This window comes from Hyaena hyaena, unplaced genomic scaffold (genome assembly GCF_003009895.1).
Source record: "Hyaena hyaena isolate Hyena2069 unplaced genomic scaffold, ASM300989v1 scaffold_1, whole genome shotgun sequence".
NCBI lineage: Eukaryota > Metazoa > Chordata > Mammalia > Carnivora > Hyaenidae > Hyaena > Hyaena hyaena.
Genome location: NW_024080633.1, coordinates 6,828,037 through 6,851,316, shown reverse-complemented (window position 1 = coordinate 6,851,316; position 23,280 = coordinate 6,828,037). Strand labels below are relative to the sequence as shown.

At 57.3% G+C, this 23,280-nt stretch overlaps 1 protein-coding gene across 2 annotated transcripts in view; it reads right to left on the bottom strand.

Annotated features, from left to right (window-relative positions):
* Positions 1 to 23,280, bottom strand: part of NECAB2 (N-terminal EF-hand calcium binding protein 2) — a 29,014-nt gene that overhangs the window by 2,292 nt on the left and 3,442 nt on the right. For both annotated transcript variants that reach the window (XM_039227682.1, XM_039227690.1), the window contains exons 3-10: positions 18,654 to 18,762; positions 16,840 to 16,865; positions 16,601 to 16,698; positions 6,265 to 6,401; positions 4,790 to 4,911; positions 4,550 to 4,629; positions 1,152 to 1,205; positions 542 to 654 (exon numbers count right to left, since the gene is read on the bottom strand). In XM_039227682.1, coding sequence (XP_039083613.1) covers positions 542 to 654; positions 1,152 to 1,205; positions 4,550 to 4,629; positions 4,790 to 4,911; positions 6,265 to 6,401; positions 16,601 to 16,698; positions 16,840 to 16,865; positions 18,654 to 18,762 — 739 coding nt within the window. The remainder of the gene's footprint in view (positions 1 to 541; positions 655 to 1,151; positions 1,206 to 4,549; positions 4,630 to 4,789; positions 4,912 to 6,264; positions 6,402 to 16,600; positions 16,699 to 16,839; positions 16,866 to 18,653; positions 18,763 to 23,280) is intronic.

Sequence of the window (23,280 nt, the reverse complement as noted above, 5' to 3'; positions counted from 1 at the left end):
CCTCACGCACGAGCAGCCCCTCTCTCCAGGACCCTGCCTCCGGCCCGTACAGCACCACGGCCCCCGGAACCTTCTCCGCCCCCTGCCCTTTCCTTCAGCAGGAACAGGGCGAAGGCTCGTGGGCTCTGGAGGCGGAGGAAGGGGTACGGGAGAGCGAGGCTGCAGGCAGGGACCCGAGGCTACAGCCGCCGACCCGTGGCGGTGAGACACGGAGGGGCGACAGCCCGGGGCTTGGGCCCACAGCCCTCTGGGACAGCCACCAGCAAGGGGGAGGGGCCGCAAGCACACCCAGGACGGGAACACCAGCAGCTCGCACGCGGCCCAAGCCCGGCCGCTCACTATTCCGTCTGCACCCTCCCCACCCCTGCTTCCAGGCCCTGCTGGGCAGATGAGGAAGCTCAAGTCAGGGAGTCCCGGCCCTGTGTGCGCAGTGGAGTAAAGCCTGACCCTGACCCTCCCGGGGGGGGGGGGGGGGGTGCCGAGGCTGGCCCAGCCCTCCGCCCGCCCGCCCCTGCCCTGCCCTGCCCCTCGGCTCACTCACTGTAAGCAGGTCCTGGCGCCCGCGGTGCCACGCAGGTACTGTCGCAGGGCGTCCACGAACTCACTCAGCTGCTCGGGGCACACGGCCATCTCCTGCCGGACCAGCTGCAGGTGCTGTGGGGCCACAGGGCAGTGAGTGCCCGGCCACCCCCCTCCCTGCCCCGCGGCCACAGCCCAAGACCCAGCCTCCCCAGACCTTCCTTCAGAGAGGACGAGCCAATTCAGCCAAAACATAGCCCCCAAACCTGCGCTCACACAGGGTTCATGCTTACCCACGACAAGTAGCTAAAAAGAACAAAGACCCAGCTGCCGCCCCAGGCAGGACACCGGCCAAGGGTGTTTACAGAGGCCCCGGGGCCATCGGGAGCTGCCCCCGGGGCTCTGGTCAGAGACACAACAAAGCCAGTGCCGAGCAAGTTTCACTTCCAGGGTGTTTTGGGGTCACCGTCCCAATCACTTCGCCCTGGGCCAAGCTGTTCTTGGTTAAAGAACACCCCCGGCCAGAGGCGGCCAGGTACTAGGGCTGCGTCTCCCTTCGCGGGGGTCCCAGAGTGGGGGGTCAAGGACACGGAAGTCCGTCCTGGCTCGGGCAGGAAGGGAGCAGGCCTCACCATGTTGGTGCCTTCCTCGTCCGACAGGCGCTGCTGAAGGTCAAACCAAAGGGTCTGAAGCAACAAAGCACAAAGACGTGTTGGAGACAGAGGCCACCTCCCCCGGGGAGGCCTCCAGTACTACCACAGTGAGACCGAAGTGTCCAGAGCCAGCAAAGAGCTCCAGCCTCTGCACCCCAAGGCCGCTGGGAGCTCCCCAGGGCCAAGCCTCCCTGGAGTCTCTCCTCCGCACACAGGGCTGGCTCCCAGGGAAGCTGGGAGCCCGGCTGGGAAACGGACCAGAGGAAGCGGCAGAGATCCCTTCTGGCCCTGGCATCTGGGAGGCACAGAAGCACCCAGATCAGCACAGAGGGCAGCTGCCAGGGGTGGGTAGTCTTCCTACAGGACACTTCTGAATCCAGGATGCTGGATTTTTGCCGCGACTGCCGGCGACAGCCCGACGATCCCCGTCAACTTGCCAGTCACCCGTGCCCAGACCCCCGGGGGCCTCGTGAACCTGGTAACGGCCTGCACGGGGTGGTTTGTGACCCCCGGCCTCCCGCAGGCCTCAAGCTAAATGCTTCACAGATTCGTCCTGTTGGACCACCCAGCCTCCTGATGTGGGCGCAGGAACCCGGTGCCAGTGACCGCTGGTCACAAGCCCATGCGGGGCCTAGGACGCAGCACCTGATGGGTGCGCAGCAGAGTCACAGCACAGGGCCCTGGGCTCCAAAGGCCTCAGAAGCTGGCTGCGCGCTGGAGCCGGGGTCTGCAGCCAGGGCCTCTCACCCCCCCACGAACCACAAAAACCGTGACTCTTCGGCAACTCGGGCACCCCAGTGAAAGCCACCTTTTCGTGGATCCCTGTCCTCCATGTGGACAGCCTGTGTCTCCAGCACAGTCACAGACCCCGACAGACCCCGGTTTTTGCCCGGTGGTGTAGAGATGGCACATCAGCGGGTTAAGGAAAACAGCGGTAATCGGGCACGTGACCAGTGCAGTCACCACCCCAAAAATGAAGGAGTCCTGCCTGCATGACCCAAGCTGGCCCGCATCGTTTCTGCAGCCAGTCCTGCACAAAGTCCCGACTTCTCAGGAGCAGGGGGCTGGAACGAACTTTCTAGGTGGCCAAGCCAGGACCCCCCACCCCCAGGGTCAAGTCTGTTTCCCTCATTTTCCAACCGTCCAGGTGGGCTCCTGGGGGCAGGGTCTGCAAGTGGTTCCTTTGGCTTCTCCCAGACAGCAGGGCCGCGGAGGGTGAGGAGGGGGAGGGGCAGAGGCACCCACGCCGGCCCCGCCCCCTCCCTGCCTCACGCCCCATCAGCTCCATCAGCACCACCCGGCAGAGCCTGCAGCCTCAGGTTGGCACCAGGAGGGCGGGGCCCGCTGCCGGCCCCGGATTGGCCCCCGCCGGCGGCCCGGACCAATCAGAGGCCAGCAAGCGGGGCCCCGCCCTGTCTCCAGGACACCCAGGTGCTCCGCGGTCTCCAGCCAGCTGGTTGTTAAGACGACGGGATGCTAAAAATAACCATCAAAGAACCTCCCTCTGGAGGCGCTGGGAGTTGTTATGACAACCGGGCCTCAGGGTCCCGCGGAGCCCTGCCCACCGCTCCCACTCAGCTGCTGGAGGGGGATCCCACCTCCGCCTCAGCCCAGCTACTGGGGCCACCACCTCCCCCGCCCCAACCCCCGTCTCCTCGCCAAGGCTGGCCTCGGTCTCCCTCTGCGTGGGGGAGCCCCCCGCCCCGCCCCCATGAATCCACGAGAAACCCCAAGCCCATCCAACTGCTTTTCTGCCCTTTTGCAAAAGATGTAAAAATATCAGAAAAGTAGGAGAAATGTAAAGTCGCCCAGCCGTTCAGCTCTGAGGCGCCCGCTGGCCTGGTTTATGGAGGTGAACGGTCCGGTGCGTGTTCAGATTCGGTACCAGAGTATCCGGTAAGGATGCTGAACAACTGCTAATATTCTAGTGCTCGGGACACCGCAGGCTCTGGGCTAAGCCGTTAAGGCTTCATTTTCCTGGGGCGCCGGGTGGCTCGGTGGGTTCAACGTCTGACTTCTGCTCAGGTCATGATCTCATGGTTTGGGGGTTCGAGCCCCAAGGTGCACTCTGTGCTGACAGCTCAGAGCCGGAAACCTGCTTCAAGTTCTGTGTCTCCCTCTCTCTCTGCCCCTCCCCCGCTCTCACTCCCTCAAAAATAAAATATTAAAAAAAAAACACACGTTTTCTTTAATCCTCACAACCACTGCATGAGGAGTACTATTCTGAACATTTTCTCTGGTTAGAGCAGGAGTCTGAGGCTCAGAGAGGGCAAGCCACTGGCCCAAGGTCACCAAGCTGCCAAGTGGTTTAACCAGGATTTAAACACGCGCGGTCTGATACCTGAGCCCAGTGGTAAACCTTAAGGCAACCTGTTATCTTTCTTCCAACAAATGGTCATTGTCTGGGCTGAACTGTGTCCTCTCCAAAATCGTAAGTTCAAGGCCCCCACCCCAGCACCTGAGGATGTGACTCTGCTTGGAAATAGGGCCTGTGAAGAGGTCATTAAGATGAGGTCATGTCGGGGCGCCTGGGTGGCTCAGTCGGTTGGGCGTCCGACTTTCGCTTGGGTCATGATCTCGCGGTTCGTGGGTTCGGGCCCCGCGTCGGGCTCTGTGCTGACTGCCAGTTCAGAGCCTGGAGCCTGCTTCAGTCTGTGACTCCCTCTCTCTCTGACCCTCCCCTGCTCACGCTGTCTCTCTCTCTCTCTCTCTCCTAAAAATAAATAAAACATTTAAAAAATAAATAAATAAAAAGATGAGGTCATGTGGGTGGGCGCGACCTTGACCGTGTCCTTAAAGGAGAGGAGGACACAGGGAGGGGGTGGCTGTCCTCACGCCCAGGAGAAGGCAGTCCTACCCCCAGCCTGATCTCAGACTTCTAGGCTCAGACGGTGACAGAAGAACAGAAGAAATGGCCGTGTTCTGAGCTCTGCCTGTGCTACGTGGTTACGGCCGCCCGGGGAGATGAGTGGGGTCATGGGCGCGGGGGGGGGGGGGGACCTGCCAAGTCATGAGACGTTCCCTGAAGACCGGATTCCATAGACACTGTGCCGTTTTCTACAACCCGCAGACGCGCCGAGTCACAGGAGAGACTGCATGACAGCCGCCTCATTCAGGAGGTCTCTAACCTCTCCTGGGCCGCCGTCCCTCACCCACCACCGCGCCACCTCCGGGCACCGCCTCCCAGGCCAGGCCTGCCCGAGAGCAAAGGCACAAGGAGCCCTGTCCCCTCCCCCTTGCCCCGGGCGCCTCTCCTCGGATAGGTACCAGGGACATCTTGTCCTTAGTCGTGGCCGCCAGGCTCTGTCGGGACGCGGGGGCCGACCCTGCACCCGCGGGGGCAGCGGAGAGGCGTGTGGGCTCCGCGGGCTTATTACCTTGTTCTCCAGCCGCCCCACCAGCTCTGCCAAGCGGCTGATCTGGGCTTCCAGGCCCTCCTCCTTGGGGTCCGCAGGGACTAGGAGAAAGGAACAGAGATGCTAATGGGGGGGGGCGGAGGGGGGAGGGGGAGGGCCCCCACTACCCGGTCCCAGTCCAGGCTGCATCCAGGCCACTGTGAGAACTCTTCAAGGACCCCCCGCCCCCCAGGGCTCCCCACCCCAGGCCGCCACTCTCACCGGGCGGAAGACTCTTCCCGTGTTCTGCGGCCCCCAGCTTGTGGTTGGGGGCATGGGGGGGCGCGGGGCTTCCACACCAGGCCTCCACTGCGCCATGGCCGGGTTTGTCGTGGTTCTGTCTGCTGCGGTGTGAGGGGACGAGACACGCACTGTGAGCGAGGCCGCAGGGCCCTGGCCACAAGCCCAGACGTGTGCACTTGACCCGGTCTAGCCCTGCTCCTGTGAGGCACGCGTCATGGCCTGTTTCCCGGTGGCGGCGCCGGGGCCAGGGCAGTCGGGACCCGGACTTCACTACATTCTAGGACCACACAGCCCGGGCCCCGTCCCCGGGAGCTTCGGTTCCAGGGCTGGGGCGACACTGAGCCAGGCCCCCACCCCGCTGCCTAACTCACACACCCCCTCCTCCTCCTCCCCGTGGGGTGGGGGGAGCCCCCGTCTGTGCCCACCAAACAACCTGCCTCTCCACAAAACGGTGCCCTAGATATGGTCCAGAGAGCCCGGGACAGGACAGACACATCTGTGACCCTGACCTCAGCGGGCCCCAGAGAGAAGGGCCAGGCCCCGCCCCTGTCCCTGTGCGCTGCCCCCAGGCACACCGGTGTGCACGCAGGTGCTGGGCCCCGGCACACGCCCTGCCGGTGCCTGGCACCACAGAGGGGGGGGTCTGTCACCGCTCGGTGAATTCCCAGCCACCGTGCACCCCGAGATGCTGGAAAACTCGCCGCAGACACGGATACACCCAGTCACGCAGCAAACACGCCCTGTGCCCAGCCCCCTTCTGCCCCTTGGTGCATTCTGGAATTTGTCCCCTGTGAACCTGAAAACTCAACAAGCCCCTCCTCTGTGCGGCGGGGCCACTCCAGCCTTCTGGAAGGGGGAGAGGGCATGGAGTCTTTGGGGTGTCAATCCTGATGCCCCACAAACCAGCAGCAAATTGTGTGGAGGGAGGTCTCCCCACAATGGGCAGCAGGGCTCTGAACCAGTGGCTCACGCCTGGACGGGGTGGCCTAAGGGGACTTGCAGCCCAGAGCCTAAAGAGCTGGGATTTGAGGCACTGTGGGGTTGGAGTGTGTGTAGGGAGGGGTCTCCCCATTGTGACCTGCCCCCCCCCCCCCCCCGCACAGGGGCGGGCGGGCGTAACCGCTGACACACGACGGAGCTGGCGCTGCGCAGGAGAGCAGCGACAACTGTGCAGGGGCCTATCTGATCTACAGCAGGTGAAAACGGTTTTAATCATGACAGGGACCACGACGCTGAAGGAAATCGCTAAGCGTCAGCTTCCAGAGCTGCGGCCGTCCACAGCGGGGGCCTCAGAACCACAGGGCCCAGCACGGATGCAGAGTTCGGGGCTCACCTTGCCCAAGGTCACCCAGTCCCCAAGCACACGGACGGCCGCAGCAAGCAGCAGGTTGCCGTGTGAGTGTGTGCGCGCGTGGCACATCCCCAGATGACCCTGCGAGGTCCCAGTGACACACCGGATGTGGCTGGTCTGCTCCTCAATGGCCTCCACCGCACTCTCCACGGAGCTCAGCAGCGACTGGATCTGATTGGCCGTCTCCTTCAGGAGAAAGCGGGTCACAAACTGGTCCACATGGCTCCCGCCCTCGTACACCTGTGGGGGGAAGAAAGGGGCCCACGTGGGAAAGGGAGGACAGAGGGAACTTAGGTGTGGCATCTGGCACAGAGCTGCGGGGGTGGGGTCTCTGCTTTGCAGGAAGAAACGGGGACCCCGGTGCCTCCTTCAACTTGGAAAATGTAGAGCCTCCGCGTCAGGGAAGGGGCCATGGATTCAAAGATGGAGGACTGAGCCCTGGCTTCCCCACGTACTAGTTCCTGACCTCTACGACCACGACAGGGTCCCGCCACTGAACGAGGAAACGCACACAAAACGCTCGGCACAGTGCGTGTAACACAGCAAATACTCAGTGAGCGGCAGCTGCTATGGTGAAGGCGCTGGTGTTAATACTCGTGATTGGGGTGATCGTGACACTGGAGACGACAGGAGATGGCGGTCGTGGCGGTGGTGATGAGGCAGTGGTGACGGGTATGAAGATGGCGGCAGAGATGAGGATGGTGGTGAAGCTGACGAGGGGAGAGGCGACGGGGACGCTCACTGGTGGTGGTGAACTTGATGTTCTTGTCGACAGGGAGGAAGCAGGAAAGAAGACGACATGGCCCCACCCCTCCTTCCTCCAAGGAGGATCCTTGGCCTCTTGAACCTTCACGATGCTACTCAGAGAAATGAAAGGAAACTCCAAAGCAAGCAACTGGAGAGGTTCAGCTGGCTTCTCCCAAGAAAGAGCCAGAGACTCCGCCTCAGGAGGAGGGGTCAGCGGGGGGGGGGGGCGCGGGGGGAACCAAGAGAGGAAGATTCAGAGGCCACGAGGAGACGAGCTCTAGGGAAAAAGCAGGAAGGGGGGGTTCCACCGATTGTGCTCTGTGGTGTGAGGCTCTCCCCTTCTGTCAAGAGCAAAGCCCTTCCTCCCAGCTTCTGGGCCCGCGGAGGCGGCTTTGTGGCACAAATGAGGTTCCGGCTTAGCCAGGTCACTCAAGGATGATAAGGATCAAAATGGCACTGTGTTGGGGCTCCAGTCTGGAAACCTGTGCAGGTCTTCCGCCCCCTCTGCCAAGACCCCGCCCTCCGTAGCCAACTGCCCAGCACCTTGGAAATCTTCCCCAGGCCCGGGCCCGGCAAGGCAAACAGGGCTCTCAAGGAAAGCAAATTAAACCATCCATCACTCTGACTGGGAATTAATTAGCGACGGTGCACAAGGGAAACACGGCTGGAGACAGACCGGGAAACAGAGGCAGGGGCAGGGAGCATGGGGAGGCGAGGCGCACACACACAGGGAGGTGTGGAGGTGGCCGTCCTGAGCCGACACCGGAGACTGCGTCCCGGCAGACAATGAATCGGTGGCAGAGAGTGGATACGGTTTTGCTCTCCTAATGCATTTCGGTTATTGATTATCCTCGCTAGCTAATGGCTGAAACCACACTTGGTCTAGTGATCAATGGGCTCTGGATAAATGAACGGCCAAAACGAACAAGAAGATGTAATGTGGTAAGAAATGTAAATGCAAAGAGATAGCCTGCTAGGAGCCATCAAGTAGAAAAATGAGCTGAAGTGTGTTAAAAGCCCTCAGATCGGTGACTGAGGGGCCGCCACAGATCCAGGAGTGTAACCCGTTAGCTCAATTCCAAAAAGACAAGGGACTTTCAAAGGAATAAAAATGCAGGGGTGCCTGGCTGGCTCACTTGGTTGAGCATTCGACTCTTGATCTCGGCTCAGGTCACGATCTCAGGGTCATGAGATCAAGCCCCGTGTGGGGCTCTGCACTGAGTGGAGAACCTGCTTGGGATTCTCTCTCCCCCTCCCTCTGTCCCTCCCCCACTCATGTGTGCATGCGCACCCACACACGCACGCTCTCTAAATAAAAACATTTTTTTTTTATTTTAAGGAGTAAAAATGCAGCTTTTACAGATTTCACCTCCACCGCAATCAATGCATCCCGCATCCAAGAAACCAATTCCTCCAATTCCAGAGGAAAAGGAGGAGATCTGGGAACTGTGTGTGGTGTAGATGCAAGACTCGTCTTCAGGGTAACAGGGAGATCTTCAGAAATCCGCAAATCTCTGACCCGTTGCCACGTGAGCACCTTTCCAGCAAAGAGTGCCTAGGAATCTCCCCCCACATATCCAGGGCTGAGTCAAAGAAAGCACTCTGGAAGCGGGAAGTCGTGTGAGGAAGTGGCGGTGACGGCGCCCATTCGATGTAAGATTCCGGGGGTCGGGAGATGAACACACTCGCTGATGATAGTTAAATTTCAGTCACATTGGATTATGTCAATAAAGGGTGTAAAAGTATGGGAAACACATCTGAAACTCTCAAAAAACTCCTTTAGCTCCTCTAAAAGGGAATAGGAGTTCCCTGTTAACTAGGGACAAAAACACAATTAAGAACATTCACAGTGCCAGGGCGCCTGGGGGCTCAGTGGAGCATCCGACTTTGGCTCAAGTCATGATCTCACAATTCAGGAGTTTGAGCCCCAGGTCAGGCTCTCTGCTCTCAGCACAGAGCCTGCCTCAGATCCTCTCCCCCACCCCCCTTACTTGCATGCTCTCTAGAAAAAACAAACACTAAAATAAAAAAAAGAAAGAACGTTCACAGTGCCTGTTGCAGAGGTTGCCCGTGAAATGAAAGCTACAGTGTCTCCCTAGGAAACCACAATCGATGCTATAAACAAAGCGGTCCGTCAAAAGGTAAAATGTCAAAGGGATAGGGAAGCACACAAAATGGGAAGAATAAAATATTATGAGAGCAGCTGGAGCAGAGAGATTACTACAATAATGGAAAGCTGCCTCAATTCCCTCATGTAAAGACAAGTCCCAGATTTGATGATGAAATGAGGTCCGAATGGGGCACATCTAAACCAAAACAGCATCGAGTGATTGACAAAGAAAAGTCTGGGCAAAAATGCTACCACCAGACGTGGTTAAGTGAAGAGGACAAGCTGCGGTATCACTAGAAGATGGGATTTAGAGAACACGGTATCGCAGGAGGTAAGAGGGGTCACAGTGCAATGGCAAAAGACATCGTGCACACCACGCGCAGATGTTACCGGACCATCACGCAATAGGAGAGGATAGTGCTATAAACACGGCATTCAGATGGACACACTTTATAAAGCAATTTTGCTCTATCTCCAGAGCCCCGCACTGTTGCCGACTAGGAGTCTCTTGTCCAGGAAGAGAGCACACACAGGATTGAATACAAGAGAGACTAAAGTCCAGGAGGAGACCAGAGTCCTGAACAGGGGTTTCGTCTCTGTGTTTTCTGAGTGCTCAAGATCTTACACACGTGGTGAACGTGGAGAACACAATCAGACGGTAATCGTTAACTTGTGTGATTAAGGAGCAAAAGGTGGGGGGGCAAATGGTGTTCGTGATTAAGGTACATTAGCGTCAGATGGAAAGTAATTTCCCACAGGAGATGTAACAAGTTACTCGTGATCTGGTTACACTGTCTCGCTAACTAACCTCGAGTGGTTTAGCCCAGTGGTGGCGGCTTTCTGCCCTAAGCCTTTTTCTAACCATTTATGTAAACAGAGCGTATCTCCCCACATTGCACGGCTCCTATTCTTTGACTCAGTTGTTCGATCTATGATAGTCTATCCCTAAGAAATCATGCGAAGTGTGCACAAATGTTCACGTCCCAAGGTTACAGTGTTATTCATAATAGCAAAACGCTGGTAATCATCTACTATGGCCCCAAACAGAGGAAAAGTAAATTTAAGTAAGAGTATTTAAAAAGATGCTTCTGGACAGGTTTAATAACATAGGAAAAGTGTTTGTTAAAATATTAGGTGAAAAAACACAAAGAATAAGTTTTGTACGCAGGACAATATTAGATATATTCAAGAAATACAGATGGGAAGAAAGGCTCCGAGGTAAGAAACTAGCATGTCGAATAACAGTGGTGAGCAACAGTGGGAATTACAAATGGTTTGAAATTTTTCCTTATACTTTTCTCTCTTTCCTAAATTTTGCAAGTTGAATACGTAACATTTATGATAAAAACATAACAAAAGTCTATAGGCATCAAACAACATGGCTAAGATCTAGTAAGGAAAACCATTAACAATACAGAGATTAGATAATTTGATGTGACAAATCAGTTCCTCATTGTCCCATAGGGGAGATAACTGGACAATAACAAATAGGGATGCATGAGCATCGTTAGGGGCGCCTGGGTGGCTCCGTCGTTTTGAGCATCCGACTTGACGTGGGTCGTGATCTCTCGGTGTGTGAGCCTGAGGTTGTGAGCGCAGAGCCTGCTTGGGATTCTTTCTCTGGCTCTCCCTTGCACGTGTGCTCCCTCTCAAAAATAAATAAAACACAGGGGTGCCTGGATGGCTCAGTCAGTTAAGTGTCTGACTTCGGCTCAGGTCATGGTCTCATGGTTCGTGGGTTCGAGCCCCGTGTCGGGCTCTGTGCTGACAGCTCAGAGCCTGGAGCTTGTTTCAGATCCTGTTTCCCTCTCTCTCTGACCCTCCCCTGCTCACGTGCTCACTCGCTTGCTCTCTCAAAAATAAATGAAAAAAATAAAAAAATAAAACATTAAAGAAAGCATTTTAGGCAAAAGTGAAAGTCTTTTTTTTTTTAATTTGTAAATTTTTTTTAATGTTTATTTTTGAGAGAGACAGAGCGTGAGCAGGGGAGGAGGGGCAGAGAGAGAGAGAGAGAGAGAGGGAGACACAGAATCTGAAACAGGCTCCAGGCTCTGAGCTGTCAGCACAGAGCCCGACACAGGGCTGAACTTGGGAACAGGGAGATAATGACCTAGGCTGAAATTGGATGCTTGGCTGACTGAGCCACCTAAACGCTCCAAAAGTTTATTTATTTGGGACAGAGAAAGCATGAGTGGGGGGCAGACGCGGAGAGCGTGAGAGCCCCAAGCAGGCTCTGCACCGACAGCACAGAAGCTGACACGGGGCTTGAACCCACAGATTGTGAGATCACGATCTGAGCCGAGGTTGGATGCTCTACCGACGGAGCCACCCAAGCGCCCTGGTATAAAAGTCTTTAAAATGGACGAGAGATTACCAGGTCTCCTGTCAACGTGCGCTCTGGGTTAAGTGAGTCTTCTCTTGTTTGGGGGCTCCTTTTAAAACTCTGTCAAATGTAGAATAGTAATGATACTGAAAATAATTCTCATCCACAGAAACGCACAGGAATTTTGTCTGGCAGAACGCAGCCAGCTGCCGCTGGCACGGAGGACAGTGCCCAGTTCTGCACACTGATTCACAAATTCACTCGGCGCTCCTGGCCGCCTCCATCCGTGGTATGTGTTCTTAGAACTTTCCTTTGAGCCAGCTGTAACACCCTACTGTCTCTCACACTGATTAATGAGTTTTTAAAAATATATTGCCTTTAAAAAAGGGGGTGGGGTGCTCCTGGCTGGCTCAACTGGTAGAGCACATGACTCATGATCGTGAGTTCAAGTCCCACACTGGGCGTGGAGTTTACTTAAAGATAAAAAACTGGGCACCTGGGTGGTTCAGTCAGTTAAGCATTGGACTTGGGCTCAGGTCATGATGTCATGGCTCGTGGGTTTGAGCCCCGCAACGGACTCTGTGCTGACGGCTCGGAGCCTCCTTTGGGTGATCTGTCTCCGTCTCTCTCACTGCCCCCCACCCCTACTCGTGCGTGCGAGCGTGCGTGTGTGTGTGCGCGTGCTCTCTCAAAAATAAACACTTAAAATTTTTTAAAAAATAAGAAGATTAAAAGTTAAAAATTAGAATATTTAAGTTCTGTGTATTGAGAATTGAAAACTCAAATAATGTAATAATACTTCTTTACTTTCATTATTCAGTCATAATAAGATCACAAATTAGATCATGAATATCTTAAAAAATTTTTTAATGTTTATTTTTGAGAAAGAGAGGCGGGGAGAGAGAGAAGAGAGGCGGGGAGCGAGAGACAGAGAGAGAGACAGAGTGAACAGGGGACGGGCAGAGAGAACGGGAGAGACAGAATGTGAAACAGGCTCCAGGCTCTGAGCTGTCAGCACAGAGCCCGATGCAGGGCTCGAACCCACAAACCGCGAGAACGTGACCTGAGCCGAAGTTGGACGCTTAACTGACTGAGGCCCCTGGGCACCCCCCTCATGAATACCTTTTTCAATAAATAGTAGCAATATGGTAAATGATATAAAGGTTTTGTGTGAAAACTATATATCCAATCCAGATACAAATAAGTGATATGAACTCTTTCTGGGGTTAAAAAATTATTGAATTCCCATCTGCAAAGACAAAAAAAAAAAAAAGCCTTAAATGATTTTTCTCAATTTTGAAACCAAAACTTAAGGAGTGGCTGCTGCTGTTATTAACATCTGTAATATAAACTAAAATGTTGGTGCTGAAAAAATGAAATATTTCTACTTGTACAAGAGACACGATTTCACCTTTTCACAATGTATCTTTTAGTAGCGTGTACTTTATACCAAACAAGGGGCAGCTCTTTTCCCATTTCAAATTCTGAAAAGTAGGATCCAGCTCATTCTCTCAAGCATCCATGGATCATTAAAAAAACAACATGGGGCACCTGGGCGGCTCAGTCAGTTCAGTGTCCAGCTCTGGATTTTGGCTCAGGTCGTGATCTCACAGTTTGTGGGGTCGAGCCCCACGTCCAGCTCTGTGCTGACTGGGTGGAGCCTGCTTCAGATCCTCCGTCCCCCCCACCCTCGCGCACGGTAACAAACAAACATTAAAAAAAGAAAAGCCAACTCAAATACTATTCTAACGAAGAACTCTCCACACAATGAAACACCAGAGAGGAAACCTTACGGGTCACTCAGTTCCATCCTAACACAGTGAGGTGAGGAATGAGCAGGGACGTGGCAGAAGACAGAGATCAGGGAGAGAGGAAACACCTAGATATTAAGGTCATGGATGCAGTGAAAATATCAAATGTTTTTTGTTTTTTTTTAAGTAGGCTCCACACCCGGAGCAAAGCACAACCTGGGACTTGAACTCATGGATCAAGACCTGAGCTGAGATCAAGAGTCAGATGCTTGGGGCGCCTGGGTGGCTCAATCAATTCAGCATCCAACCTTGGCTCAGGTCATGATCTCATGGTTTCTGAGTTCGAGCCCCGCGTCGGGCTCTGTGCTGACAGCTCGGAGCCTGGAGCTGCTTCAGATTCTNTGGTTTCTGAGTTCGAGCCCCGCGTCGGGCTCTGTGCTGACAGCTCGGAGCCTGGAGCTGCTTCAGATTCTGTGTCTCCCTCTCTCTCTGCCCCTCCCCCACTCACACTCAGCCTCTAAGTAAATAAATATTAAGAAAAAAAAAGTCGGATGCTCAATCGACTGAGCCACCCAGGCGCCCCTCAAAGGTAAGTGTTTTAAAACTTCAAACTTCATTATCAAAAGAACATAAATAGTTCAATGGACTTATGGGAAATAACAGCAGCAGGATAAAAACCATAAAGAAAGTAGAAAACATATCAGGAAACTTAAATGAATGTGTCACGGGCTGGTCATTTGAGACTAATCAAAACAGGCAAAAACATCACGTTAGGTTTTTAATGGTGTAACCAAAGAGGGCAAAAATGGAAACAAGACTTGAGCTGTAAAAGCAGATGTTTTATTGCACGTCGTCTGCATGAAGTGCCTGTTTTGTGTCAAATAAGGTTTTAGATTTTTTAAAAAATCAACATACTACGTGTAACTGATCACAGAACCAAACCTGGCCGTGATCGTTTTGGAGGAAACTATCTCAACCTGGACACAAAAAGTGATGCTTTGCAGAAGCAAGGAGTGACTTTCTAAAAAGCTACTAAAATACTCTTCTTCCATTTATACCTGGACCCCAGCCTCGTGGATAAATTCGATCTTTGAACCGAAAAATGAATCTGTGATAGAGAAACCGATTCACACTCAGCAAATATTCAAAACCACCTACAACTCATTCCCAAAGGAACATCCAAGGCCTCAATTCCCGAGAGTGAGAGAGAGAGAGAGAGAGAGAGAGAGAGAGAGAGAGAGAGACCCTGCTCCGTAGCGGGAGGGATTCAGCGCTGTGATAGACGAATACTCCGGGCTTTTCGCAGGAAGTCAAGGACTGTTCAACAGAAGAGACTCTAATAATAGAATCCACCCCATCAATAGCTTAAGAAAAAAATCATGTAATCACAAAGGCAATTTAAAAACTTCACTACCACCTCCGAAGACAAAATTTAACGGAGGGAAGGCAGAGATATTTTTGTAAACAGGCTGAGGATTCTAAAAAAAGAGCTGGTATTAATATTGTAATTAGCGGAGAAATACCGCAGAGACACACTTGAAAACCAGGAGCAGAACAGAGGTCCCGCCGGAGGGCCGGGACGGGGCTGCAGGATCTGGGGGGACACAGGGCGGTCAGGGGACACACGTCGCACACGGAGAAGTGCACCACTTCCCAACTCATGCCAGGGCCGCCGATCAACAAAGGCGAACGAGGCAACACGGGTCGGTGATGGAAGCGAAGCCTCTGAAACCAGCAATGAGCTGCGGTTTCCACAAACAAAAATCAGCTTGAAAATACTGGAGAGAAATGCATGGCATGCCCGGCCCGGCCGCAAACCTGCCACCGCGCCAGCCAGGGACACACCCTCATGTGTGCGTGCTTTCCGAGAGCAGAAGGTCCAAACCTGGTCTAAGTTGAACGTGTAGATATTAAAATTCTCTCCTGGGCGGGGGGGGGGGTGGTTAGGTGTCCCCCGAACAGCAATTGACCAAAGACCAGGAAGTAACCGTGCGTGTGAATAACGCTGCGGGACGGCATTGCCAGGCGCGTGGGGGGGGGGGGGGGGGCGGGGGGGGGGGGGGGGGGCCGTGCGCATCCCCCAGCCCGTCAGGAGCCGAGCTGGGCTGATACCCTTGTCCGCGCAGGGATTCCAGCGTCTGGGGTCCCTCCACGCCCCCTTGCGACCCACCGCCCACCTGATACGTTCAGAACGTCCAGCAACAGTCTGGGCACGTGAACAAAGACTGTCGATCGGTCTTACACGATATTGACATACGCTTGAAGCAAGCAAGCCTCGTGACAGCTGGACGGGAATGGAAATGTGGTTTCGTGGAGGCGTGGGGTCAGGCCCACGAAGAAAGGGACTCTCTGGTACACAGCAGAAGATCACCTGAAAAGATCTAAGACACTGGTGCATCGAATGCACGGACTACCCTCTGCGAAAACACACGGAATCCGTGTTACTTCTGCCTGGGCATACAGCAGGAGCCGAATGACACAGCAGTCACCCGTGCTCTGAGCCAGGCTCTGAGCTGAGCAGCGTGGAGACCTCACTTCAGTCAGTGCCCGGAAGGGACTCCCAGGTGAATGCTGGAGACACTGAGGCTCCTCCCTCCCGGCATGTCCTGCTCCCCTCCCGGCCTGCAGACACCCCTGGGCAGGCCCGGACTCCATCCCCTCTGCCGGGTCCCTGACTCAGTTTCCCTTCTCCTTTCAGCTGCTGTCCATCTAGCTGTGGGCTCCTCAGGGTTTGCCCCCGAGCCTGGTTCCACAGCTCTGAAAGCAAGGCAGTGACAGTGACAGCGGCGAGATTAGCCTCAATGGTAAATCCTGGCCGTCGCAGGGGCTCAGCAAACCTCGCGCCTCTTCTCTGGATGCAGAGAAGGAACACGCCCCCCCCCCNCCCCCCCCCCCCCCACGTCCCTCCAGTGGCCGCCAGCCCAGGGGGGAGCAGGCTCCGAGGCTGGCGGACCAGCTGCTTCTGCCCACGTGGCTTCAGCAGAGAAGGCCTGGCCCCGCCTTCCGCCCCCTTCTGGGACCCGTGCAAACAGGGGTGACAGGACTGTGGGCGGAGCCACTGGAGCCACACGGGAGCCCCCCCCCCCCCAGGACACGCAGGGTCCCCGCACCGGGTCTGCTCACAACAGCGCTCACGGTCCCGCATGGGGCTCTCACGCCAGACACAGTCTGAAACCTCCGTTGAGGGCAGACGCGTGAACCCGCCCCCATCGCTCCCCACCCTGCCGCGTAACCCTGAGAAGGGGGGGGCAATGGTCCGGTCCCACACCTGTCCCACGCCCCGGCGGGCTCGGGCTTGGGGTGGCTGCCACTCCCTCGGCGCAGGCCCCCCAACGTGCCCGCCAGACACCGCCGGCCACCAAGCCAGGCACTCGCCTCGCAGTTTAACCCAGGTCCCTCTGGGAGCCCCAAGTAAGGCCCACCCGACACCTGTCGCCACAAATCCAGGCACCCCTGGGTGAGGAACCAAACCAGCACTCAGACTTCAGAGCCGCCCACACAAACTGACCTTCTTGGTGTAGCCCATGGCCTTCAGGACGGAGTGATTCAGGGTCTCCAGGGAGGCCAGGACGTCCTCATAATCCCCCATGTGGTCAACAAAGTAATCTGAGGGAGGGGAGGGCAAAGGTCAGGGGTCACGGGAGGAGGATTCGACCCGTGGGCCTCTCACGAATCCCACTGGGTCCCCGTGGCTCCCGGGTCCCATCCCCCGACCCCAGCTCGGTCCCTGCAGATCTGGGCACCTACCGCACAGCTCCTTGGTGTCCACGTGGCTGCAGAGAAAACGAGGGAGACTCGGGTCAGAGGCCTGTCTGCCCCACCCGCCCTCTCCTCCCCTCCCCCTCAGCACGTAGCCCCTTGCCCGTCAAACATCTGCCTTGCCCCTCCTCTCTTCCATCCTGCAGGGCTCACAGGTGAGGATGCAGCGGGATGCCCCTCCCCCTCACCTCTGCTTGAGCTCGCCCTCTGACCCCACGACCACTCATTTCCTCTCCCCTGCTCTGCAGTCCGTGTGTCCCGGGCACAAAGCACCAAGAACGGGGCTAAGTCAGGGGCTGGGACAAGGGAGCGAGGGGACAGAGGGGACAGGACCTAGGACAGGCTGTCCACAAGCCTCGTGCGACACGCTGCCCCCGGGCACCCCTGCCTGCCGGGCTCCCATGGCCCATTCCACCCGGGTTCAGAGGCTTTGCAAGCCCTGTCTTGGCAGCAACTTGAATTCACATCACACATCAAATGTTCTGACAGGTCCTGCAGAAAGGAAGCCTGTTTAATGGTGCTTAAATGAAGATTTTATCAGTCTTTCTGATCCATGTGAAGGGTCTGGGGCAGAAAGCCTATTTAGCATCCCGAGGAGCACAGTTTACAGCTCACACCACAGGGAATGCCGGAGAGAATAATCCTCGAAGTCTAATGCAGAACTCTCAAGAGTTCTGACCTTCTTTAAGGTCACAAAGCCACACGGTTAAACTCTCCGCCCGACGCGTCCTCCTCACGACCCAGCTGGCCCAACGCAAAAGGCACCATAAGGCTGAGGGAACCAAGAAGCACCTGCCTTGGCCCTTTCAAAGCCCCCTGGGGGGTTGCAGGGGCCGCTCAGAGGCCTCCATCTGTCCCCAGAAACGAAGCCCTTCACCGGGTCTACAGCAGGGAGCTGTTTTCTCAAGCGGCCTCCCTCGGACAAGGACACCTGGCCACCTGGTCTCCAGCCTGTGTCTCCCCGGACACTCTCAGCCCCGACCTGATCCAGGTCACCACCCCGTGCTGGGTCCCTTGCAAACAGGCTTGGTGGCAGCTCCTTGCCCAGATGTATCCGGCCTGTCTCAGGGGACCCCCAACTCATCAAGTATGCCCCACGCAGCCCGCCAGAACTCTGGTCCCCACCGCCTGAGCGGGGCCTGCGGAGGTGGCCCCGTGCGGGGCAGAGAAGGGGGCTGGGCCTGGGAATCCGAGGCCGCGGGGTCGGGCAAGCGTGAGGGGAACATACACTTGGCACTGGACTTAGGGATGGGCAAGGCCAGGGGGTTTGGTTAGTTCTGAGACGCAAGCTCGGGGGGCGGTTAGGAGGGGGTGAATTAGATACCGAGTTGGGAGTGGGGTTCAAGTGAGAGCTGGGATTAGTATCCGGTCCATCTGGTTGAAGACGGGACCAGTGAGGACCAAGGTCCCCGAGTTAACCTTGGCGCTGGGAATAAGCCCGGGCGCTGGGGTCAGAACGGGGTCGAGTTAGCAGAAGGGTGACGCCATTGCCCACGTCCCCTTTTCATTGCCCTGCGTACGTGGTGCAACTCGCCACTTGCGCTCAGAAAGAACAACCTTGCCACTACAATGGCAACCTGCTCACGGCTCCAGGTCACGGTGGGGGGGGGCGGTCACACCAGCCTGGCGGGGGGCGGGGCCAAACAGATCTGGGGCTTGGATCAGCGAGTGTGGGGGGTGTTCCCGGTCTCCTGCCCCTCCGGGGGTGGGGGGTGGGAAACGGAGACTGATCACTAGCTGACACGGAAGATGCTCCTCCCCACACCCACCGGGCGCCCCTACCCGGCCGGGACTTCACTCACTTGGTGTTGTCGGAGTCGATCGTGTGGAAGAGATCTTCCAGTTCTTTCTCATTGAGGACACCATCTGCGAAGAAGAGCTGGAATTCCTCCAAGGACAACTTCCCATCGTCTGTGAGGAAGGGGGGAGGGAGGGAGAGCAGCTGGCATCGAAGCGATAAGACATCCCCAAATCCCGGCAGTTCCCAGATCAACACACAAACCCCAGCCGGCGACTCTCCGCCAGCCCAGAGAATGCCCAGCAAAGTCCAGTTCACAGAAAATCACCGGCTTCTCCAGCTAATTCCCAAGCCAGCACATCAACACCCATTTACAGCTAATCCCCAGACCGACAGCTACTCCGGGAGCAGCTGGTTTGCTCAGGCTCATCACGGACTCGGGCTACGGAAGGGAGCAGGTGATCCTTTCTCCCTGATTCTCTCGAGCACCGGCAGGTGGGTGCTGTTTAAGGCAGGACCACAGCAACCCAGGCGACCCCCCCCACCCCCCGCATCATCTCTAAGTCCGGCACCGGGGTCCTGACTCGGGGAGGGGACACCCTCTTTCCCCGCTGCCCCATCCACAGGGCAGACCTCGGGCTCACACCTCGCCGCTGTCTGGGCCGGAGAGGCCACTGCGGACACCAAACCACAGGGGAAGGAGGGGCCAGGCCTGGCGGGGACCCAGCGCCGCCCAGCCTCTGTGGTCCTGAGATGGGAGGGGCCCCGCGGCCCCGTGTACCCCTGTCCCACCCCGTCTCACCCCTTCTCCCTCCGCTCGGGCCGCTCCGGGCACCAGCATCTGCCGGGCGGGGAGACTGTCCTGGGCTGGGGGGCAGAGGGGTCGCTGAGGGAGGGGCTCGCGGCAGCCAGGGGCTCCGGGAGAGGCTGGCCCCAAGCTGTCACCTCAGCACACCTGCCTGCGAACTCCTGCAAGCTGACCTCTGCCCCCGCTGCAGCCATGACCCTTCCTTAAAGCGGCCAGTTCCGGCTGCTCCTTAAAGGAGCCACGTCTGGGTGGGGGGGTGGAAGTGAAGGAGAGGGCAGCCCCCAGCCCTCCTTCCACTACTTGCAGCCAGTCTGCAGTCAAAGTCCCTGCAGGCCCACGTGCGGCAGGGCGTCTGCGTGGACTAGAAAGGGGTGCCCTCCTTGGATCGTGGGGGAGGGAGCCCTGCATCAGGACATGCTGGGTGTGGGGCGCAGGCTGGATTTGAGCCTCGTTCCATCCAGAGGAGCCAGCTGGGCCCAGCGCAGAAGTATTTTATTGTAGTTTTTAGGAGTTTTTTTATTTTTTTAAGTTTTTATTTATTTGAGAGAGAGAGAAAGACAAAGAGAGCTGAGCAGGGGGAGGGGCAGGGAGAAAGGGAGAGAGAATTCCACACAGGCTCTGCATGGCACGTTGAGCCTGACACGGGGCTTGATCTCATGACTGAGAACCTATGACCTGAGCTGAAATCAAGAGCCAGACACTTAACTGACAGAGCCACCCAGGTGCCCCTTTCCAAAGATTTTACTTTTCAGGTAATCTCTGCACCCAACGTGGGGCTCGAACTCGCAACCCGAGATCAAATGTCACAGGTTCCACCCACTGAGCAAACCGGGTCATTCTTGGATTTTATGGGCTCAGGATCACCCATCTCTGCTCCCAGAAATGGTACAGGGGCTCAAAGGAGGGCAAGATGACTAGCTCACCGGGGGAGCTCCTCACACCTCACCATGGCTTCCTTCCCGCCCCTGTAAGGCATAAAGTGTCAGGGGGATAGGAAGGTGCACCGAGGTCAGGGGCCAAGGGCAACCTCCCAGCGTGCCTCTGACATCAGGCTCATGTTTCAACATCTCAGAGGGAAATGAATTTGTAGCTTTCAAAAAGAAGGGGTGCCTGGGTGGCTCCATCGGCTGAGGCTGAGCCTCCAACTTCGGATCAAGATATGATCTCATGGTTCCTGAGTTCGAGCCCCACGTCGGGCTCTGTGCTGACGGCTCAGAGCCCGGAGCTGCTTCGGATTCTGTGTCTCCCTCTCTCTCTGCCCCTTCCCTTGTTCTGTCTCGGTCTCAAAAATAAACATTAAAAAATTAAAAACAAAAGGAAGAGTCCCCCTGAAACGAAGCAGACAAGCCCACCCCACCCACACATGCACAGGAAAACTGGCGTGGACAGGCCGGCGACCCCCGCTGTGTGGCACACAAACTCTACGCGGGCTCTTTCTCTTCCGTGAAAGCGGAGACTTTCCAAATTTCCTCTGGCAAGACCGCGGATAAAAACAGGAACCGCCGCGCAGAATCAGGGCAACACACGGGCCTCTAGTTATCCAGTCTTCACACGACCCCCATTTTACAAAGCAGTAAACCGAGGCACAGAGCACTTACGGGTCCCACAGCTGGAGCCAGGACCCCGACCAACGGGCTCCCAGTCCCTGCTCTGACCCCGACCTCCGGCCACAGGGCGGCCTGGGAGCCAAGGCCAAGTCTGCGCCCATTGGAATCCGACCGTGATCAAGGCTGCATGGGCGCAGTGGTGGGGATCTCTCCGCCTCTGGCCCCTCCTGCCTGTCCGGGCCCCCCATCCAGGGAGTCACCGCCAGGCCTCCTGAGCACAGTCCTCTGGGCTGACACTTGGCTTCAAGGTCCTGGCACGGCCCTAACGAGCCCAGATCAGCCACTGAGGGGGCAAACATCGGCCCGGGCCTCTGCGCAATCAGAGGAACAGCCCTGGACCCCCGCTCTCAGCAAGGACCCCGAGCAGGCACCGGCCGGCTGTGTGCAGGCGTCCTCACTAATTAGCACGAGCTCAGCCTCTGCACGGTGACCTTTCAAACGGCAGGAGTCTGCCAGTGTCCACGTCTCTGGAGAGGAATGCGCTCTGGGGCCCACCCCACCCACCATCCTTCCAGGCCCCAGACCCCGGACGCTCAGCCTCGCCTCAGGAGCCTCGATGGGTCTCTATCTCAGCGCAGAAGCTCTGTCCTGGGAGCCCACGGCACAGGCGGGCCCAGAGTGCTCGGCCCTGGGATCTCGGAGGCTTCTGCGAGGAGACCACGCCCGCCCCACGTTGCACCCCAGGGCATTTGCTCCAGCGGACGCCTGGGGTGGGGCCGGCGGACCTGTGTGAAGCCTCAGTGTGTGGGGTCTAGCTGCACCTGCTTCCTCCCAGCCAGACATGCTCTAAGCAAGGCCGGGCCGCATCAGAACTCTGCCTCCCCTGCCCCCCGGGGCCAGGGGTCTGCGGTCCTGTGCCTGCACAGTCTGGGCCTCACTTGTGTCATCTGTAAAACGGGGGCGGGGGCTTCTCATCCCGACAGGAGCACAGTGAGGCCCCATGAGGTGGACGAAGGTGTGGGTGCCTAATGGATGCTCGATGGCCGCAGGTGGCTCCCCGGATGGGCATGGGTGGGAACTGCACACGTGGGCAAACCATGGCATCCACGGCCACGGGCAGTGCTGGGCTCAGAGCCTCCCCCGGCGTGTGCGCCTGGGCCCCGCGCTGGCTCCACCAGCGCCCTTGGAGGGGGGATATAGCGTCATCACGCCCACTTACAGATGGGGAAACCGAGGCCCCCAGCTGAGTGGCCTGAGCTCACAGAGCTGCGAAGTGGCCGAGCCAGGACTCGAACCGGAATCGCTGTGAGAGAGAAGGGACTCCTCCCCAGAAGTGCCTCTGGAACTGACATCTCACACCCACATTAACCCTGGGACACCCCCCAGGGCCACTCGGCGGTGGCCAGGGAGACCCGAAGCCCCAGGAGGAGGACGGGCTCAGCCCCTGTGGGGGTCACCGAGCAAGGTCGAGGGAGCCCCAGCTGTGCTTCTGGTGGAAACACGGCCTCTGACGGGGTGACGAGTGACGAGGAGGAAACCCCGTCTGTGCCTGAGGGCGGCCGGCGAGCCTCCCACCAGGTGTGCGTACCGCCCCCCCCCCCCACCGCCACAAACAGACCCGGTGCCTATAAGGCCACAGACCTCTATGGGGACCTACTGTGCGCGGGCATCCAGGCCATGCCAGGGACAAGCCCCTAGTCCCGCCTGTGAAGTCCTCACGACGGGCCAGAGGGTCCCGGCCACAGCCCAGGCCACCACACACTGAAGTCGCCAGAGAGACGCCTGTGTCAGGGATCAAGCCCCTGGACCCGCTGCTCTGACCTCGGAGGCTGCTTGCTCGGAGATGCCACGACCCCTTCGCGGGTCCCTGAAGCCCCCCCCCCCAGCCCCTCCCTCCGCCCTGATCCCTACGGAGCTGCGGTGGAGAGTCCTGCGTCCCAATCGGCCTGGGAGGAGCCAGTGTCATGCCCGACGAGGGGGCAAGGGATGGAGACCCCTGGGCACTGACTTCCAGTCAGACCTGCGTATCCCCACCCCCAAGACCTCACGATGCACCCCCAATACCATGGGGGGGCAGGTCAGCAGTAGCCCCTGGAGGTCAGGGAGGGAGGGGTGCTGGGGACCCAGGTGAGAGCTGCCGCCTTCAACTCCAGCCCAGGCAGGAGGCGCCGGGGCCGAGGGCCCTGGGGGCAGGCACTGGGCCACCTGTCCCCACCCCTTCCCCGGCAGGCGCCCTGACACTTGATCAGCTATTTTCTCAACGAACAAAACTAAGCCTGAGCCTTGCTCGATTCGCTTTTTAAGCCTGTCGCCACATCTCCTGCCCGCATCTTCCC